This window comes from Apaloderma vittatum, unplaced genomic scaffold (assembly GCF_000703405.1).
Source record: "Apaloderma vittatum isolate BGI_N311 unplaced genomic scaffold, ASM70340v1 scaffold21205, whole genome shotgun sequence".
Lineage (NCBI taxonomy): Eukaryota > Metazoa > Chordata > Aves > Trogoniformes > Trogonidae > Apaloderma > Apaloderma vittatum.
In genome coordinates, this window is record NW_009715728.1 from 40,534 (window position 1) to 61,496 (window position 20,963).

At 41.1% G+C, this 20,963-nt stretch overlaps 1 protein-coding gene across 1 annotated transcript in view; it reads left to right on the forward strand.

The window, feature by feature from the left end:
* PHACTR2 (phosphatase and actin regulator 2) overlaps nt 1-20,963 on the forward strand; it is a gene marked incomplete at its 5' end in the record, with an annotated part of 48,828 nt that overhangs the window by 23,021 nt on the left and 4,844 nt on the right. Inside the window, 7 exons of the mRNA XM_009869282.1 lie at nt 2,053-2,289; nt 5,876-6,425; nt 7,472-7,665; nt 9,867-10,023; nt 12,230-12,285; nt 18,548-18,609; nt 19,655-19,792. Coding sequence (XP_009867584.1) covers nt 2,053-2,289; nt 5,876-6,425; nt 7,472-7,665; nt 9,867-10,023; nt 12,230-12,285; nt 18,548-18,609; nt 19,655-19,792 — 1,394 coding nt within the window. The remainder of the gene's footprint in view (nt 1-2,052; nt 2,290-5,875; nt 6,426-7,471; nt 7,666-9,866; nt 10,024-12,229; nt 12,286-18,547; nt 18,610-19,654; nt 19,793-20,963) is intronic.

A 20,963-nucleotide genomic window follows, 5' to 3' on the forward strand; every position in this document is an offset into this window, starting at 1 on the left:
ATGGTGTACAAGTACACAAATTTTAATTTTTTTCTTATTAACAAGATTTTAGCATGCTAGGCCCATAAGTAAAAGGTATATCAAAGAATTGTTTACACTTTAAAATTCTTTCTGATTATCATGTCTTTCAAGATTTTCAGAATACAAAATCTTATCTTCTCTTGCTATGTTTGTTATTAATGGAATTAAAATTTTAAAATGTCCTGCTTTTTCAGAATTAAATCAGTTTTTCAACTTTAAACAAAGGTAGGTAGAATTTCACAAGGAAGCGCTTTATACTATAAAAGAGGAGAGCAAAATGTAGTAAATATGTATGTTTGTTTCTTTTTCCGAAGTTTCTGTGGTCCAGAGTTCTTTTACTGAAAGGAAAGAGGCTGTACAAGAATCTGTGCTCAAATAAATCTGTTTGATAGCTGTAGAAGGTTGCTATGCAATAGTTCTTGCAAAAAATTTGCAAAAACAGATTAGTCTATAGTAGGCTGCAAATAAAGAAGGAAGACACTGGGCAGTTAATGTTAATTCCTTCTGTTTATAAAGAGACGCGTGTGCATGTTGCTTTTAATAACTGCAGTTGATGCATTAGGTTCATGTTATCAAGCCTTAAGATAGTGGTTGAAAAGGCTTTGTTTCTGAGATGAAGAATGTCATTGTTGTCCAACGCAATATTTGATTTTCATCTACTAATCTTAAAACGAGAAAGTGCTGCTTATCTCTTGGGAATCTTTTACATGGGAAGGAAGAGAGCCAGGAACAGACATTTAACGTGTGTAAGAGTGAGGCTCCACTAGGAAAATACTACAAGAAATTTATTGGTTTCCTATTGATGAATTAAAGAAGTCCTGTTAGAAGTCCTTGCAATATCTGCTTGTGTCCTTTCTTCCTCAACCACTGTAGTTTTTAGTAACGTGTAAGTAAAGCCCATATGCTTCTGATGGTATGCAATTGCTTTTTTAATATCCTTTTAGTGAAAGGTTCAGGAAGGCTATCCTGAGACTGAATGGGCACAGAGTTAGTGTAATTGAATAGATAAATATTCCCATCTGGGAACTTTAGTCTTGCAACCATGTTGACTATAAATGGCTCACCTACAGTAACATTACAATTGGCATTAGGAGTGCACTTTAGAAGTCAATTTTCTGGTCATCCCCACTTACCCTTCTTTGATTTGCAAAGCATGAAAGCCAGGTTTCCTCTGGATGAAACTGAGCCAAAAGATGCATTTAGGAACTTTTGCTTCCACCACTACTGGGCATGCAAGCTACGGAACTAGCCTGAAGCTAATCAAAAGTCAAGTATCCTGAAATGCACCTTGTGGACTTTGGGTCCTCTGTGCTACCTCTTTCACCCTATAGAGCCATTCCTATTGCACGACACAATGTGGATGTAGTCCAAATTTCTGTTGACTAATGAACTGTTGATTCTTGAAAGAGAGATCTTGTAACAGTACCCAGAGAACTTGCAGAAGAGGAGAGCATTCCCATGGCAAACAATAATCTGTTTGATTTAGCTTCATCTCTTTCTGAAGAGTAGAAATACCCTGGGGAAGATAGCCAAAACCAAAGCTGCTATGAGCAAGCGGTCTGCAGCTTGAGGAAATGGGTTGCTTCACAGGAAAATTTCAGCTGCACAGCCATATTTGAACACGTGGCCGAGAGAATGGTCCTGTTCACGTTCAGTTTTATAGCCTGTTGAACTCAGAGGCCTGGAAAGAAGCCAAGGGAATTTGTTAGAGGAGTAAATGGCATTTCCCTTGTTCGGTCTGCAGCCAAAAGTCTGGTTGGGGGTACTGAATGTTAAGAATGACCCTTGGACGCCTAGAATAGATGAGACTCAGAGAAGTGATGGGCAAAAACCTTCCATGAGAAGGACTTGAATTGAGATGGACAGTAATTTTTTTTTGAGATAATACTTCAGTAAGAGGCAGAAGATGAAGTATTTCCTGATTCCCAAGAGCTCAAGCAGCAAAAAGTAGTCATTGTTGTCAGGCTTGCTGTTGAATGTATGTGGCGTATGTCTGTGTCAGCCAGCTTCTGTTCACTTTCTTATCCATAGAGAACACTACTGATCACTGCCCAGAAATACTGTCATCCCATGCTCCACCACTACCCAAGCCTAAGCCTAAATCTAAAAAAGCTCCGCTGCCACCAAAAAATGCTATTGCTGCTTCCACCACCGCCAGCCATAAGAGTAACGAAGCACCTCATGCTAAAAAAAAGGGAAAGGCTCCTGCTAAGCAGCCTCCTCTCCCACCGCCCAAGCCAACGAGTCACAGTGCAAATCGAGAAGCTGGTGAGTACTGCACAGGCAGTGCCAGTCAGGGAGGGTGCATGTGCGTGGGAGTGCCTCGCATGGGGGTACGGTAACTTCTGCCTTTGTACAGAACAGTGTTACTAAAGAGCATGCCACGGGTGTTTTGAGATAGCTTCCCACTGAGCCCTCGTCCTGCTGTCTGCAAACACCCCAGACAACTGGGAAATCGCTTCAATGTTTAATGAACGCATGCACAGCACAAAGCACATCAGAGACAATACTGAATGCCCGGTTCAAGTGTGAATATTGGCAACAAAATGACCTGGGGAACTGCTGAAGAGTCAGCAGAGGGAAAGGTGAATTCTCAAACCAAACACAGGAATTGCGCCAAAGTAGAACTACTTCAGTATCTCTGTAACTTTCTGCTGGAAATATCTACTATTCCAATTAATCTGACAAGATTACAAGATCTCAAAGAGGTAAAGGATAAAGCCATGAAGACATCTTTAAAGACTGTTGAATAGCAATTGTTTTAGTTGCAAAAAAAATAAATTAAAAGGAAATTATAACTCATTAGAAATGGTCAGGCTTCCCTGAGCTGGTTGATGGCTTGCTGTGATTCTAAATGCACTCTGGAAATGGAAAATGTTAATCGTCAGGCACATGGTAGATGTGTTTGTTGCTACACTTTTAAAACAAAATTCAGCAACAATGATAGAGTAAAGTTGAAGGCACTGATCTCAGGTTTGATTGGTTGTAATTTAGAAAATAACCAAAATTAAGACATCCAAATATAATTTGAACACAAGTAGTATTGTGATGAGTGAACTGTTTATATGCATTGCTGAACTTATGCAAGCCTTGTGTTTTCAATCCTCTGTCAGTCTTAGAAAGCCCTTAGAAGTCCCTCCAGTTTTCTCTCTAAGTATACCGCTTCATAGCTTGTACATTTTGGCACATTTTATATTTGAAGGACACAGAGGAGGACTGTTTGAAAACATTGGAGGACTGCTAGAGTTACAGTAATAACTTTGCCATAAAATATCCTTTAACTCGGTATTAACTGTCCCTACTACATCAGATGACCATAAGAAAAAACATTCTGAAAACCCATAATTTGCTGTTGTATTTCACATGCAGCTGGAAAACTCGGATCTTTCCTCAGTGAAGTGCTAACTTATAACAGCAAACCTCTCAGAAATAAACCAACTCATTACATAAATTAATGTTTATAGCAATGGTTGGAAACACGCTCTCATGTATCCAAGGTCTTAAAATACATTCATATTCCAGATTTGTCTTTTAGTAGCCTTCTTGAAATGTCATGCAATGCTTGAGACCATACAGGTGTAAAATATATCCGTGTATCCATTATATAAAGTAGTACCTATTCTACTTGTAATTTCTTCCAACATTTTAAGTACATTGTGTTCACATGAAGTGGGGCAATACTTAATAGAGCTGGTCAGGAGCAATTTGGGTACAAGAGGTTTGTCAGATCCCTGTGAAAGTGAACACATGATACAGTCGGTGATCTTGTCCCATGATGGAGAAGATGAATATAACAACTGAGCTGTGGCTTTCCTGAGTGCATCACAGCAGGCTTCCAAACTGAAATAGTGGAACTGGGAGGAGGGGACTTAAATGCAGGCATGGATGTGTGCCAAAAGGCAAATTACAGCCGTGAAATTTCTCATTTAATCAAAATTCAAATCATCTGCTGAAAAAAAAGGCATGACAGAAAATTGTCAGTCAGCCCAGTCAAAAGCAATAGCCCTTTTGACCCACATGAAGTGTAGGGTTTTTTCTTTTCCCTAGGAGAAATTTTTCAAGTTTCTGTATCAATAATATAAGAGGTTTTTTTCAATGGAAACATCTTTTGACATTTTCCCAGCTACGATCATAGTGTGTCTGTATTATTTGTATTATGCTGGAGCTCTTAAGTGTAAGCATGTCACTGGTTCTGTTGCCCTCCAGCCTGTGTTGAAGTGCTTTGCTGGATCAGAACCAGAGCCCTTTTTACTGCCATCCATTTTCTCAGTAAGGTTTCTGCTAAACAATATGCAGGTTGGAGCCACCATCTATTACCACGGCAATTACAAACTGCTGCCTATACCATTCCTTTGCTTCCTTTTGATTTGCTGGAAAGCTGTGTCAGTGATTTGTAGTTGACGTGGTTGATGAGTGCAGTACCAGCAGAGTGGATGCAGTGCCCTTTGCAATCACCTTGCAGCACAAAGAGGGGCAGTGATTTGCCTGAAGTTTCTGTGGATTTTTCCACGTGTACTGAAAGCCTCACAGCACTCTAAATATTTATAAACTATAACACTTAGCTGCAGAAGAGAACGGTATAATGTGTCTTTTGAATTATTTTCCATCTTCTTTGAGACTGAGAACAGTCTCACTGTGGAAGCTATTTTTATATCGTAAGCTTATTATGGCCAGTATCTGTATTTTGGTTCTATCCTAATCTGCTGGGGTTTTGTTTTTGTTTAAATGCTTATGAATAAAGTAGGCCTTTCAGCAGATTTCTTTTACAGCTTTCTGTCTTAGTTTGCAAGCTTAGCCGCAAGGCTGCTGTGTAGCTTTAGAATGCTTTCATTTGTTCTCTGGAGGTTCATATGTTTTTACTAGAGCAGAAGAGTTTGAGTTGGATGTGTTTGGATGAAAAGGACTGAATTGTAAGATGGTTGTCATTTTTATTGCTTTTTAAATGAAAGTCAGAAGTTTGAAACTCCCAGTCCAGATGATGGGCACATCAACAGAGCAATCAGAAATGTGGCTGGGATGCACATGGGTGCACAGTCTGACTGAAATCTCTTGCACACCTGGGCATTATACAAATATACTTCGATATGGTAAGTATAAGAGGTTTAAGCAGCAGCGTCACTGGCCAGCTTGTACAGCTGGTGTCAAAACCTTGTTTCACTACATTTTCAAAGCTACTTGAGTTGGTTACTGGTGAGACGAAGATCTCCAGCACATATGGGAGGCCTTCAGTGCCTCCTCCCTTCTGGACATCATTTGTGCAGAGACAGATGGGTGGTTGCTGCCTCTTGTCTTATGCACAGCTGGACTTGAAAGCACATCTTGTTTTGCTGTCTCTCTGCTGCTTGCCATGAACCAGGAGCACACCACTTGCAATAACATTGTGAAAGGTAATTGACTGATATTTTTAGTGGTCCTGAGGTATTCAGTGAAAAGCCTAAGGAAAATCATAATGTTCTACTGCACAGACCAAAAATTCACATAATATAAAGTGAAGGAGTTTTCTCTGTCTAGTAGGATTTTTTTTTAAATTGGGCACTAAACACTTTTGGAATAAGTAGTGGAGTTTGTAATGGGCCAATGGAGAATGCTACAATCAAACTCTCACTTCTTTGTAAGGCTAATCCTCTCCACTCTTCTTGGACAAATATTTGTCATTTTAGTTTTTTCCACCTCAACAGTGAAGTTCGAACTGCAACATTTACTCATCTCAAGCATATAGATGAAAGATTGTAGAACTATGAAGTGTAAATTTTATAGTTTTTTAAATAGCGGTACACGTCAATCCATGCGGAAAGAATGGTGCAAAAAAACGTATAATTGCAAGACTAAAATGCTTTTTCTCTTCTTATTTTAGCTAGTTCCTCTCACGGGAAAAAAACACCAGTCTCCAAGTCCTCTACATCAGCATCTCCTTCATCCACATCATCTCATCCCAAAGCCACTAAAGAGACTTCCAGCAAGTCGGGCACATCAGGGACTCCCAGGGGCAAGAAAAAGCCTGGGAAACAGTCAGCCCTACGAACAGCACCAGATGGGGCTGCTTCTTCACCCTCAGGTGCCACAGCCAACAGGTTGGAAGTGAAGGCAGAAAAAACCAAGCCTGAGCAACCTTCCGTAGTAATTTCTGAAACAGAGGATGCAGACCAAGCGAGCAAGCTCGTTGTCCCCCCTCCTCCCACTGCTGCCCCTCCTCCACCTCCACTTTCGCCTCCTTTTCCTGCGGCAGCTGGTCAGCCCGCTGTGTCCTCAGATGCCCAAGATGTGTCAGATGGCTGTGTGGCAGGGCCAGCCGGACTGGGATCAGATACTAAACCCCTTCTCCAGACTGAGCATGGCACCGATGAGCACCTGAGCAGTACCGCCCTAGACAGCAGTCCAGATGCTAGTGGAGAGAACACGAAAAGGTAAGACGTGGCTGTCTTGAGTGAGTGGTGAGACCCACAGCTGAGGAAGCCACATTTCTTCATGTAAGGGATACTGAGGGCATATAGGGATCACTTCTGTTTCTTCTGCTGACTGGTAATAGTTTGTTTTGCATCCCAGCACAATTTATTCCTCTCCAGTGCCTTTGAGCCATCCACCTGCAGTACCTCATGTTCCCCTAGTAGGTCATTGCTCATAAACTGCCTCCTGTGTCTTTTTATGGTTTAAAGTGACCAGGACAGTCAGCAGTTCAGCTAGTAGCTGATGACACTTTTATACCTCTCTCATAAAGGCGAACAAGAAGTTATGTTGAATTACAAGGGAGTTTTACTTTTTTTGTGTGGATCTCATTAAATATCCCACTAATAAAGCTCTCAGTTCAATAGCAGAATATATTGGCACACTTGGAAACTTGAGACTCAGGCTTTGGTTAGTACGTGTTTGGTCTGTCTAGATGCCAGTGCCCTGGAGACTTTCCTCTAGCTTCTTGCTGGTACATCTGTGGCAGCATTACATTCCTGTGCTGCTTCTCCCCTTGCTCTACCCTTCCTTTACATAAAGATTCTCCCACAGCAAAGGGCTCTCTGCTGCTGATTGCCATTTTCATCACTGATGTGCATTAACATTTTGGATTCAGCAGCAGTAGAACTACAACAGAGTTAAGCTTCCAGAACAGGTCCTCTCCCAACCAACTTTATGAGCTGTTTTTCTCTTCTTAGTAGTTTTTATGTACTGTTGGTCCCATCCCACAAGAAATAAAAATGAGTTAAGACTTTTCTTTATACGGGCTTTGCAGCACATCATTCCAGAGTGTTTGTATCTTTTTTCTTAACATACATACATGCAGATACAGGTACACATCCACATACTTTATATATGTTTTTTTGTATGCAAGTTTTTTTGAAAGAGGGAAGTTAGCTTGAATAACAGAACTTTTATTCTCATATTTGCTTATACAATCTGTCTCCTGTTTGTGTTCTGTGCTGTTTGCATTAATGTGACACCGTGTCTGCTTATGAATTAACAGCTTGGCTACCAAAGAAGACCAAGAAGTGGAGACACCTGGCCAGGCACACTCTGAACTCATGGAGGAGGCTTCTGATGCTGCTGCCCCTCCTGAGAGTGAAAGTAGCAGAGAAAGCCACAGCAGCGACTCGGACTCTGACGGACCAGTACTGTACACAGATGATGATGATGATGATGAAAATGCAAGTGCTGAAAGTAAGCATCCCACTGAGAAGTTGCAGGCTACCTTTTGCCCATTGCGTTATGTGAGCATGCCTGACCCATGCTAGTGCAAAGCAGAGAGAGAGATGGCTGCAAGGGATGGGTTTAGATTATTTGGTATTTTACTACTACTGAGAAATGAGCATCCCACTTCTCCCACAAAATTGTGATCAGAAGCTGCTGGGGCTTGTGCAATGGTGAGAGCAGGTCAAGCATTATCTGGAGTATTGCATTCATCTCTGGGGCTCCCAACATAAAAAGGAAATGAACCTGTTGGAGCAAGTCCAGAGGAGGGTCACAAAGATGACTGGGGGCTGGAACACCTACTGTATGAGGACAGGCTGAGAGAGTTGGGGCTGTACAGCCTGGAAAAGAGAAGCCTCTGGGGAGACCTTACAGCAGCCTTCCAGTACTTAAAGGGAACCTACAGGAAAGAAGGGGAGGGGCTCTTTATCAGGGAGTGTAGTAATAGGACAAGGGGCAAAGGTTTCAAACTGAAAGAGGGTAGATTTAGATTAGATACTAGGAAGAAATTCTTTTCTCTGAGGGTGGTGAGAGGCTGGAACAGGTTGCCCAGAGAAGCTGTGGATGCCTCATCCCTGGAAGTGTTCAAGGCCAGGCTGGATGGGGCTTTGGGCAGTCTGCTCCAGTGGAAGGTGTCTCAGCCTATGGCTGAGGGGTTGGAACTGGATGAACTCTGAGGTGCCTTCCAACCCAAACCATTCTGTGATTGCATGAACGGGAGTGGAGGTGGGAGGATTAGGTTTAGAAGAACGTGAGGATGAAACAGGGCCTCCACATCAGGGCATCAGCAAGTCATTGATTTGGGTCACCCATGTCATGAGCCTCTACCCTTAATGCACCAGTGCGGCTTTCAACTGAATCACGCTAGAGGTCCCAGAGTTTCTTGTGGGAGTAACAGATTGTGAGGAAGCCCATGAGTCAGCAGCTTCACTGTCTCAGAGTCATTTTTTACTCTTTGATCAGGTTGTTTTAAGTACTGGAGCTCCTTAGCAGATAGAGCAGATCACAGTGGCTTACATATAAGTTTACAGCTTTGAAATTTCACTTTGGGGTAGAAGTCCTTGCCATTGCTGAAGTGGGATTGTCCTGCCTGCTTTCTGCCTAATCCATGCTTCCAGCTGTTCATTCTTCCCTTAGGCCAGCACTCGTGTTTATTTTTGCAGTGGTGGCTTTTGTTGAGCTGATTTTAAGTAGAACAGGTTCCCTGGTCCAGCTAACTCGATGGCTGCAGCTTTGCTGGGGCAAAGGAGGCTTGAGAGCCTTGCCTGCAGCCATTCAGGAGGAGGTGCTTCGCTGTGCTTAGCGAAGAAGGCTTGAACACAGAAGTGTTGCCTCCGAGGCAAAATGAGCATTAGCTGATTTTTTTCTCCTTGGCCACTGGTGCCGCAGGTGAAGTGGCAGCCAACTCAAGGGCCTGAAGTCTTTTGTACATCTGTGTTTGATCTGAACATGATCTGAAATGGTAGCAACTAAAAATTCCTGAATTCAGACAACAGTACAGAATCTTGTGAGAAGCAAGCTGCAAGCCTGTGCTCTTAAAAAATTGCAAGAACTCTTCTTTGCACAACTGACTGAGGCTAATGCCAACAAAATTGCATGGTCCTTGTCCCTACTGTATCTATTTTATGGACTAAAAGATTGCTTCAGTGCCTGGAGGTTCCTGCCTAGATTACTTTACAAGCATTCAGAGCACTTTTCTAAACTGTATTTTTTTGTTTTAATTTGCAATTTAGTTAAAGGTGAAAAGCACTATACAAGAACAAAGATTGAAAAAAAGATTGGAAATAATAAAGCGAAAGATGAGAGAACAAGACTAAACCGTTGAAGGCTGAAGAAAAAGAGCAGCACATTGCTTCATATTCTAAGTAGATAAATAAACCAATTCAAAGACACTTGTAGATTTGTCATTTTCGTCCTATCACTTCATAGATGACAAGTAATGCATGTAAAATTCCACTATCAATCTAGTTGGTAGCTTTTTCATCCCAGCCCTTCAGCTTTTTATGGTTGTAAACTGAGCTAAAACTATTTTTCTTTTGATGTTAATTAAAATTCCTCTCCTGCATGTGGGAACAAGACTACTTTGGGGAGGTCTTAAAGTTCTTACTCAGATTTGTGCCTGTAACCTAAGCGTGAATGAACTAAATCTACCCTCCTCCTCCTTTCCTCAGGCTCTTTGGCAAGTAAAATTCGTCGTAGGGATACTCTTGCTATCAAACTTGGCAACAGACCATCTAAGAAAGAATTAGAAGACAAAAACATCTTGCAGCGTACATCTGAAGAGGAGAGGCAGGAAATCAGACATCAGATTGGAACGAAGCTAGTGAGGTATCAATCGCAGGGTAAATATGGTTTCATTGGGAGGAGATGAGGAGAATCGAGAACACAGGATTCACATTTTAAATGCAGCCCAATATGTGATGCAGGATCATTGTGGTACAGCTCTCTGGAACACACTATTTTTATCTCTCACAAAACTTTAAAATGTCAACAATGCATTTTTGCTCTGCAAGAAACAAATCTGTGAGTTTCTATGGGTTTGAGTTTCTTGATTTAAAAAAAGAAAAAAGAAGAAGAGGATAAGCATGACTCAGTAATCAGGGCCGTGGTTCAAGATTTTTCTCGAATTGGTTAACAGGGACTTGCACTTGTATATACCCATCTCAGACCTCGTAGTAGTTCTTGACACACAGAGCATGCCTGTGCATGTTTGTCCCTTCTGATTGTCCCCATCCTCCTCCACTCTAACTCCTTTATTATTCATGTGCTGGTTCCAACAGAAGAAATGAAGGGAGATTGACTTTATAGGTCAGTGTTTAGTGTTTTACTCTTCCCGCCTCTGAGGCATATTCTCTCATGCTGTTTAACTACTGTGGGATATTACTTTCTCTTCCTGGACTTGAGAACATTGCATAAAAAGAAAGACTAATTTTCTCTTCCATTTTTACAAGCTTTTGAAACAAAAAAATCCTCATAACTATTAATTTTGGGGTTTGTGGTCTCTGAGAACAGACTACAATATGTCTGGATTTCCCCAGATGTGTCCTTGTTTCTGTGCTCAGAAATGTTGTCCAGACAGATGGGGAGGATGTCCCATGTTTGCTGGAGATTTCCAGATATTGGGTGGTCCAGCCAATACTGCTCCAGTACAGAGTAGGACATCTTAAAAGACAAGCTGAGTTGCCTGTGACCCAGGTGGCTGACCAAGTCATTTATTTCATCCTTTAGCTGTAAGAGTGATACATCTATTGGCCGAGCCCAAGGGTCATTTTTCTTCTGCTAATAAAGTGGCGTGGTTGTTATCATTGCTCTCCTGACTGAATCCCAGCCCTGCTGCAGCTCTGCTCTGGTGGCAGGAGACAACATCCATGCCTGTCAGGGCTGTGCTCATGCCTGAAATCACAACCAAGACTGATACTGGTTCCTTAAAAATTCCTGGGATGGTAGTCAGCTCCTGGCAGTGTCGAGGTCTGACGGGAAGCCTGTTCCCACAGCTCAGTCAGGGTCAGATCAGGTCTCAGCCTGGGACTTCCTACAGCAAGGGCTGGTCACCCGTGGTAAACCTGCCAGTCATCCTCCCACAAATCTGAAAGTCCAAGGATGGTTTGACTTGGATGGGTTTCATGAGGCTGAAGATAATCTGTAGTGAACTATATGGAGTTTGCTCCTTTTCTCAGGTGAACAAGTGAACCTGTTTACTAAACATAGAGACAGCATCAACCATGTTCCCCACTATACAAACCAGAAAATTAATATCTCAGGGGGGTTGTGTTTTTGTGGAAGTTGTCACGTATAGGTAACCAAATAAAATTAAGTTTCAATTAAAGTTCCCAGTTATATTGTACGTACAAATCAGTGAGGAATGCAAAATTTATGTTGTTTTGCGGGGTGTTTTTTAAAAAGATGAATAGGATTTGCATTCAAAATACCTGAGAGTAATCTTACAGTTGCACATCTTATCTTAATAGTGGTTTGATAACTGTGCCTTTCTGTTGCTAAATTAAGAAATGCCGCATATGTTGTGATGGGAAAATGTCTAATTTTATTTCAAATCCTACATAGTTAGGCAGATACTTTTAAACGTTCAATTGTCCACATTGCTGGCATGATTCAAGATAGCTGGAATACTCAGTTTAGCCTGATCATAATTACACAAGTGAAATGACCCAAGAATCATTTCCTTAAGCTCAAGATATTGTAAATGGACGATAATCCCTTTTGTAGGTATTTTTAAAGTGTATTGCAAGCTTTATGAATTTTCTCATAAAATTAATGCCTGTAAATGAGGAATTTAAATTTACTGTTACTTGCATAATATTGCAGAAATTGTATCAGTCATTTGTATATTGAAGTGGCAATAGTACACCTTCTCAAACAAATGGCAACTCGATACTGTGGTTACATGCAGTTATTATGATTGTCTGCTGGCAAAGAGTAGCATGGCTGTATGAGAAACACCTTTTAAGCTCCATTACAAATCATCATATATTATTTAGATCTGGTTTTAAATCAGTCACTTGCTTTGTTCTGACAGGAGACTTAGCCAGAGGCCTACAACTGAAGAGCTAGAGCAAAGAAATATCCTGAAGCGTAAGTATTTTATCCAAGTGTTCAGCTAGTATTTACTAAGAAAGTGAGCATATGTTGGATTCATATGGAAGTCTGTAATTGTTTCTTCAGTGTTAGATCCATAACTGGAGAGAAATTATGTTCTAGAAAAATCATGTGTCAGTGCTAGATTTGTATGCTAACCTGTAATGGTAGCTGTGAAAACTGCATATATTCAATACGCTGAATTTTGCTTGTCACAATCCCACTGCTTGAAGCTGATCCCAAAGACAAGGATTGACTTAAATACCCCTTAGAAGTAGTTCTAGGCTGGTCAAACATCCACCTAATTTTTATCAGGAGGAGGAGGGAATATCAGTAGGAGTCAGAGGTGGTATATAAGGGCAGAGTTTGGAAGGAGGAATAGAAGGAGGGAAGGTGACATGTTCAGGAGAAAGCGAGTAGGTATATACCAACTACTTCAGCATGCTGGCCTTCATATCCACTTCTGACGCAATTTTCTTCTGTACTGAAACCTGAATGAGATATTGTCACTGAATATCTTCCCATCAATTCAATCTTTCCTCAGTATCCCTGCTGAAAAATGGAAATCTATAATTCAAATAGTCAAGGGCAGATGGTTGAAGTACATTGGATGTTTACACTCTATACCTATTCTTCGATTTACTTGTGCTGGTTTTGTTCTTAGGCTGGCAAATGCTTCACAACAGGCAATTTTTTCTTCCTTTGTGAATCTTCCTGTAGCATGGATTTTACCTAAACACATACTGTACCAGTTGCCATGCCCAGCTCCATCTAGCTGTGTGTTCATTCTGCAAGGGTAGCTGGTACTTTATGCTTAAGTAGAAGATACAAATTAAGAAGATGCACATCTTTTACACCCAGCAACAAATCAGAAACCTCATCTGTTCTTAAGGTATAAGAACCTTCCACATTTGATGACAGAGCAAGTATAATGCCATTATTTCCAACAGTCATTCAGAAAAGTTGGAATTCATCTGTGCAACCCAGGTGCACAGCTTGCCAATGGAAGGAAAGAGAACGGGCTGTTTGCCTGACAAAGTCTGTTGCCTGATCACTCTGTCACATGCTCGGGCCAGCAAATCAAGAAGATGTAGTAATTACTGGCTTTCAGGCAACCATCCGTGCTAATGAAATCCTGCTGCTGTTGTCTAAGCTCTCAAAAGCCAAGTGGTGCCATGTCTTACTGAAAAGGGAAGCTACAGTTTATGTGTTGTGGTGCACAGGAGAAGGTTCAAGGGACTCCTGTACAATACAGAGTGTGAACAGACTTTCTAAGAGTGTAATTTCTGAACCTGTAGATTGCTTAAATAAATAAAGATAAAATTTAAAATATAAACTTTTTTTTTACATGACAAACTACTCACAGTGGACTGTGTGAGAAAAGTAATTCCAAAACATTATTGATGGGCCAGGATACGGCCACTGAGCTGGGAGCACCAACGGGGCTTCCTTACTGCCCTCTCTGTTTCCCTCATCTCGAGATAACTAACCTAACAGTGAACCTGCCGTATATTTAATAGCTCTTTTGCCATTGTTTATTCTATTCACTGATTTTGCAATAAGTAGTTCACGACTGGGAAGCAGTTAATAGATTTCTTCTTCTGTTTCAGCTTGTTTACTTTAAGCTTTTGGCAGCATCCCAGGCTTTGCACTCGATGCCTCCCACCATCCTCCCCTGCTGCTGCTGGGGGGCTGCCTTAAAGAGCCAAGGGAGAGCAAGACATAAAGGCTGTGGAGCAGCATTATAAATCAGAAAAAATCACAAAGCCATTGATGAGCCCATCAAACTGCTTTCTGCTCATTACCGAGATATAAAATATTTCCAGTTGACAGTGATCTGTAAAAAGCAAAGCAAACCAAACTGGGGTTGGTGATGACAGTCTGACTCACTTTTAGGGTGCAAGTTCTCTCTCACCTCTAAAGCACTCCTTTTATTTATCGAAATTACTACATTCCCTTCCTGTCGATCATTTGAAAAGGTTTACATCTCTTAAATGCTTTTGTTGTTGTAGGCAGCTTTTGTGAATAAGTTGGGATTTCTTCCATAAAGGTTCCTTCCTACTGTTTTTAAGCAGTGGATGGGGAGGTTATATTATTGCATGTATGTAAACTGCAACTAAGGGAAAGTATTGCTATGAGTCACTTTTATCAGACTTCAAGGTTACATTAAGTGGTAAAGGTCTAAATGTTTATTTCAGGATTAAGTTCAGCCCAAATCTTTTAAGAGGTTCAGAGAAAGCCTGTAGTTTTTCTTTTTTTTTAACTTGTATTTCCAGTTAGTGAGGAAATCTGTCTTGTAAGAAGTTTTGTTTTGATAATATTTCAAGATAAACCAGTTACTGAAAATCCTGCAACTCACTGTGATCACAAGACATTGCAGGCGGATTTCTGTGAAAACAATTTGGATAAAACCAGACTTCTGTGTCTTCCCACACTAAAACAAAGTTACGATAACTCAAGTGTCCACTTGAAGGCATAGATAAAGCCCTGTGTTTTTAATAAAGACAGATTTCTTGTGTACTGGCTTTGAGCCAGTAGTATTTATAGTACTGCATTACGGCAAAGAAGTTTTTTTCTTCCTGGAGTTTTGAATTAGGATTACTGTATTTTCTCCTGTATTTGTAAGGAAGAGTGAACTTCTTATACTGTGCACCTGCATGACTGTCACTACTGGCTTGGTAGAAAACATGGTTTAGCTCTTGATGCTAGTTAAGGAATGTCAATGATTATCTTTGCTTGTAAAACCAGGAAAGAGAAACCACTTTGTGCATTCCAGAGCATTGCAAGAGGCAAGTGCTTTGTTTGTCTTTTCTTTCTTTTTCCCTAGCAAGCCCACAAAGAAGTCTAAACATAGCTAATCCCATAGGGACACAACGGAAAGTTTGGTTTTATGCTCCAGGAGTAGTTTCTGGTCAAGAACGAAGCAGTCCTCAGGCAGAGCAATATCTCTCTCCTCTTTTCCCCTTCTGCTACGAAACAAATGTCCCCACAGAACAGACCGTGACCAGATTTAATACAGCAAAAGTTGCAGGAGCAACCATGTTTAGATGCCAGGGAAGCTGTTCTGCTTTGACTGGTGTTTTTTTTTTAACTTGAGTGGTATTTTTTAAGTTGAAGACCACAATAAGTGGTGCTAAACAAAATTGTTTCTGTTAGAAGTCAGATCCCTGTTTGACTTCCTAGGAGCTGCAGGCAGGGAAGTAGGGAAGCCATCATTTTGCTGGGATCTAACTGGAGATTTCTACAAGCGAATGACACTCTCTGGGCTGGTCCTTTGCCAATACAGCAGCAGCAGGACATCTGAGGAGGGAACTTGCAGCTGGGAACACTGTGCTTTTATTTTCTTTCTCCACATCACACAGATTAGATCTGCTTTTAAGGTGGAAAGCCGTCAGAAGTGTGTTCCTATGCATTAATGTGTTCCTGTTTGGGCAAGTGAATCATTTCATACCTGCAGCCAAAACTTGGCCCTCGGGCTGAAATTTTCCACCACACCTGAAAGAAGCAGGAGCACTAGACCCGTTATTTTTCACACTACACATCTTCTTAACTCACAGCAGCAACTTTCGAAATTTTTACCTTTAAAAGACCAAAAATGCACTGTAGGTTGGTGGGAATCTGTATCAGGGCAGTGTTCCTGTAGTGCTGGGCTTAAAGCAATGCTCTGCCCAGCCAGCTGGAGATTGGAAATGGGTGCTTTAGCTACAAGCCAGTGCCATAGGCAGAGATCTGCCAAACAGTAGATTTGATATGTTAGCAGCAGCCACCAGATTTCAGTCCCTTTCCTTTACCTGTTGAGTTTTACTCGTCGGAATAAGCCAGCCTCAGCATATAAAACGTGTCCTGCCCCTTGACCTCTTGTGCAGAAGACCATTCCCCACAGGTTCAATCTCCTCTTGCTTTGTCTGGGATTGAAGGAAGTTCCTGGTGCCTGTGGTTGGCGTTGTCCTCCAAAAGGTGGACTTCCAGCTCTCCTTGGTGACCTGCTTCAGGACCTGCCTGGACTCTCTGCCCGGGAGCTGATGACCTTGCTCATCTCCTGTTTCTGGGTGGTTTCCCATGTCGAGCCATCTCTTCGTGCAGCTATCTGCTACCCACAGAGAGAGAGCTTCACAGCTTGGGATGGGCAGCTAACTTTCAACCTTCCTAAATGTCCAAATCATCTTACTTTGAGTTATTTTATCCTCCCCCAGAATACAAAAAAACAGTTTTTCAGGTGGCCATGCTGTTGTTAGCTTTTTCTTAAGGATTAAGTAGTGTGACCTCTCTATTTCTTACAGCGAGCATCTTATTGTTGCTTCTTAGGAGACACAGTGGTATATAGATAGCAAAGAAATGCCAAGATATGAATGATGCAGAATGTATTGGGGAAACTAAATTAAGGAAAAGGCAATTCAGCGATGCATATATCCAACTGCAAATTTTTTTCTGCTGTGTTTGCTACTGGAGAATTTCTGAGGTAGGACTTAAATGATACAGTTCATGAAGAGACAATTTTTTTTACGTCAAATGATTCCTAAGATTCCTAAGATAGATTGTGTTTAATTACCTCAGTTACTATATCTATTGACTGCAAAGACATTATGTTTAAACAAAAAGGCTACAGGTGGTTTACCTGTCCTAAAGCAGCTAGAGAGTTTTTTAATTTTTTAGGTGACAATGTGATAGAAAGAGTTCTCATTTGAAGTCATAAGTCGAACAACTCAAGTTGTTTATTGATAGATACAGTAGTAAAAATACACATAGATTAATATTTAACTCTCCATTCTTCAGTTTTAGTCAGTTTACAGCTCCTTTATGGAAACAGGCCATCCATTTCTTCACCATTTAAGAGAGAAGCCATTAATAAACCGTAAGCTGCATCCACATCTCAGTATCTCAGTAAAATCACCATCAACACAAGATCCAACCTAATTCTGGCAGCAAACCAGTGCAGTTGCACCTTGCAACCTGGTGTTGGTGTTGGACTCTTCTCACAGAACAGGTCTTAAACTGGCATCACCTTTTTCCTACTGTAACTTCCTTCTTTATCTTTTTTATCATTTATTCCTCTTCCACTTTACCTTGTATTCTTCTTACATGAGAGCTTTTGGGTTAGCAAAGGAAATCTGCAATTACCATGAAGTGTCCTGTCGTAGCGTTGCCTCTAGTGTATCAGTTGTGATACAGAAACTCCTCTGCATCCAGGTTACATATACTAAAGCAACAGGCTGGCCATAGCAGACAGGGCAAACAGGGCTATACCGAGATTTAAATCTGCCTTTTCATCTGTGCAGGCTGGCTGCATCCGCAATAGACAAACAAAATCCTTGAAATTTATAGTTAGCCCTGAACTGTAATGTGGAGTCCATAATCCCTCAACCATCAATAAAATAGGATGACAGTTTTACAGATATCTCTAGGTGGGATAGTTCAGCCACAACAAAGTTAACTTCTCTCATAATCATCAGAGATAGACTGAAAGGGTAAATAATGTTCTTTAAAATGTACATCAATTAAAAAAAAAACAACCACTTAGTCCGTATGAACGTGCCTTCTTAAGTGTGCTTTTCACCATCTCTGGAGTTTGGTTAGCACAGAAATTTGTTGAAAGCACATTTCAGTCTCATGGCCAAATGCATTCCAAAAATGCAGATGTCATTTTCTGCTATACTCATTCATTTGGACTAGTGAGTGGTCCTTAACCAAGAGGGCTTGAGTGCTGAATCATGTGGCCACATTATAAAACCAGAAAAAAAAATTTAAAGTAACAAAACCAATTTGCACTAACAAATGGCAGTGAAATATTATCTTTGATTCCTGTGTCCTGTAGCAGTAGACACTCAGGTGATTCAGACACTCAGAGCAAACTTTTTCTTGACCTTTGTGAATAATTAGACTCTAAAGTCGGTAGGGGGCATGTTGGAAGTAAAAGCAACAGTGATTTTAATGTGAGGACAATTGAAACGTTAAGTAGCTCTTTCAGGGTACATGTTGTTTTCTGTTACACAGAAAGAAAATGACAAATACCTCCTCTTTGCTATGTTCCTGACTCATGATGGTGACTTGAGATGCCTACAAAATCAGGGAAAATGAGGATAGGGTAAAAAAAATGAGAGCACACAAAATCCTATAAGCAGAGAAAACATGCAGGATCACTCAGAAATATGAGGAAACATGAGCCAGGACTTGAAGTCCTGAAGCTTTCAACCGAGAGAAATACAGTATGTGCAGTTATACTACTTAAATATTCACTCCTTTTTATCTCTTCTGAAAACAGAGAAGAATGAAGAAGAGGAACAGGAAGCCAAAAGAGAAATAAAACGTAGACTCAGTAGAAAGGTAATGATGTGTTTTTTGTATTGTGTGTTTGTGTACATAGGATTATTTTTATAAGATTCTAAAAGTCAGTGTATGTGCATTACTGCAACTGTCCATCAGTCATGCCTCCAGATGAGAAATCTGTTTAAAAAGCAGTACAAGCCAAATCCATCTTGGGGGAAACTTCATCCTGTCCAGTTTCTCATACCTGGAAGAGCCTACAGAGTCTGGTCGTGCTTAATATTTGTCCATGCGAGCAGGGGAGAGAAATGACACGTTTGCTCTGTGAGCATGACCATTGCTGTCATCTCTGTTCGAGGGCAGCCATGCCTGTAGATCCACTCTTCCCTCAAGCAGTGGAGAGGGCAGGAAAGTAGTGTTGGCCCTAAAATATCCCTTCACCATTCTTCTAACCATGTCAGTGGTCTTGGCCACCACAGGTGGGATTGTCCCTGGAAATAAAGCAGTTATGGATCTGCCTCCCTGACTTTGGGACATTGTTCTGGAGAGGATGAGGGGAGCTTTCATATATATTCCTAGTCTGCTCTTGTATGCAAAAATACAATTTCCCTTAATATGATCATCCTTGGTTAATTAAAGTGAATACTGTATGAGGTATATACTGTATGACTGAAACAATTTGGCATTATAATGATCCCCAGATGTTCAAAACCACTTTTTAAAGTTAGGCAGACGCCTCCAAATCCTGCTTGTTTTCATTATTGTAGTTGAACACAGCAGACTGATCGTTAACGCAAATGGATTTACAGCCTAGTGGTGTAAATGATGTGACAGTTGCAAAGTCACAATTAATGTTCCAGGGATAACTGTCACGATTCTCTGTGACCTACCCGACAAAGATTATTTTTATAATTGAAGAAATTAGGTTGTGCTGCTTCCCCATTCGCATGCAGTGCTCCCAGGATGGTGCCTTTTTTTAGACACCTGAAAGTGACCCTATTTAGAAATACCATTAAAGTTCTCTTGAGACTACATCATACCCTCTGCTTTTATTTTATTTTGTTTCATCTTATTAAATGTACTATTTTCTACCTCCTGCTTACAGCTCAGCCTGAGGCCTACAGTGGCTGAACTTCAAGCAAGAAGAATCCTTCGATTTAATGAGTACGTGGAGGTCACGGATTCTCCGGATTACGACCGTCGTGCTGACAAGCCTTGGGCCAGGTTAACTCCCGCAGACAAGGCAAGGGACAAATGTAGATTATAAGAAAATGCTTGCATCTGTCACTTTTGGGGTGCTTTCCTCTGGTTTACATTCTCTTGATGCGAACATCACAAATGACATCTGCTGGAAGTAGTTAGGTTGTCATGGTACTGCTGTGCATCTGCTGACTGCAAAGTAAATGCACTCAGGTGCTTGCTAAGAGGCATATTTACCACCTCCATTATGGTGATTTGGGCCAGAATTTCTTGCAATTTTAAAGCCTTACTAAGTCAGGTACACACTGTTGGCAAAGATGGCCGTGACCTGTCGAGTTCGAGCAAGGTTCCTGCAGGCAGAAGCCTATTTCTCTGCAACCGAGAGTTAGTTCTGCAACTCATTCAAGTGAAAAAAGGTAGAAGCTGCTCCATCCTCCTAAGGGTTTTTGGCCACAGCTGTCAGTGCAGGAGCTCACTGTATGCGTGCAGCACACCTTGGTGGGATGTTTGCCCCCAGCATGCTGCAGTTCACAATTCCTCTGCCTAACTACAAAAGATGACACCAATGGTTTGTCATTCTCTTTTAAAAAACAGATCAGTCAAAGATTACCATAAAATACGCTTCCACTTTAATCCTGTAACACTTCATAAAAGGAAAGCTGTAGGATTGATGTATCAAAAAATGTAGCCCATTTTAAGACGGGTCTGAACCAACTGTTATCGAAATCCTACAAAAAGTGCTTGGCATGAAAAGTGATATGTACAAGAACCCACTAGGTTTTAGCTAAGGACTGTTTCAACTTGTATTTTAATATTATTGCCAGCGCATATGGCAATCAAAGGAGAATCTCATATGGAGTCAAAGTTGAGACTTTAAAAATATACCCAGAAGTGTTTGTAGATGTTGGTTCTGGGAGGTGCTGAGCACTCTAGTTCTAACCTAGTCTATGGGAGGTTAGAGCACCCAGCACTTCCACTTTCACCTAAATCCAACCAGGGTAACTTGCAATAGAAAACACGGTGGAGTTTCCTACCTACTTTAGGGTAGCAGTTTTTAATCACAATTCTTTTTGTAATGAACAGGTGCCCATGGCTGGTTCTGTGGTCCCCATGTCTGTTGGCAGAAAGGCAGACCCTGGGTTGCCTGGAAACTCCGTTGCCCTTTTTTCATAGGGAAGTCATTTTTCTAATCCCAGTGGGAGCAGAAAAATGTA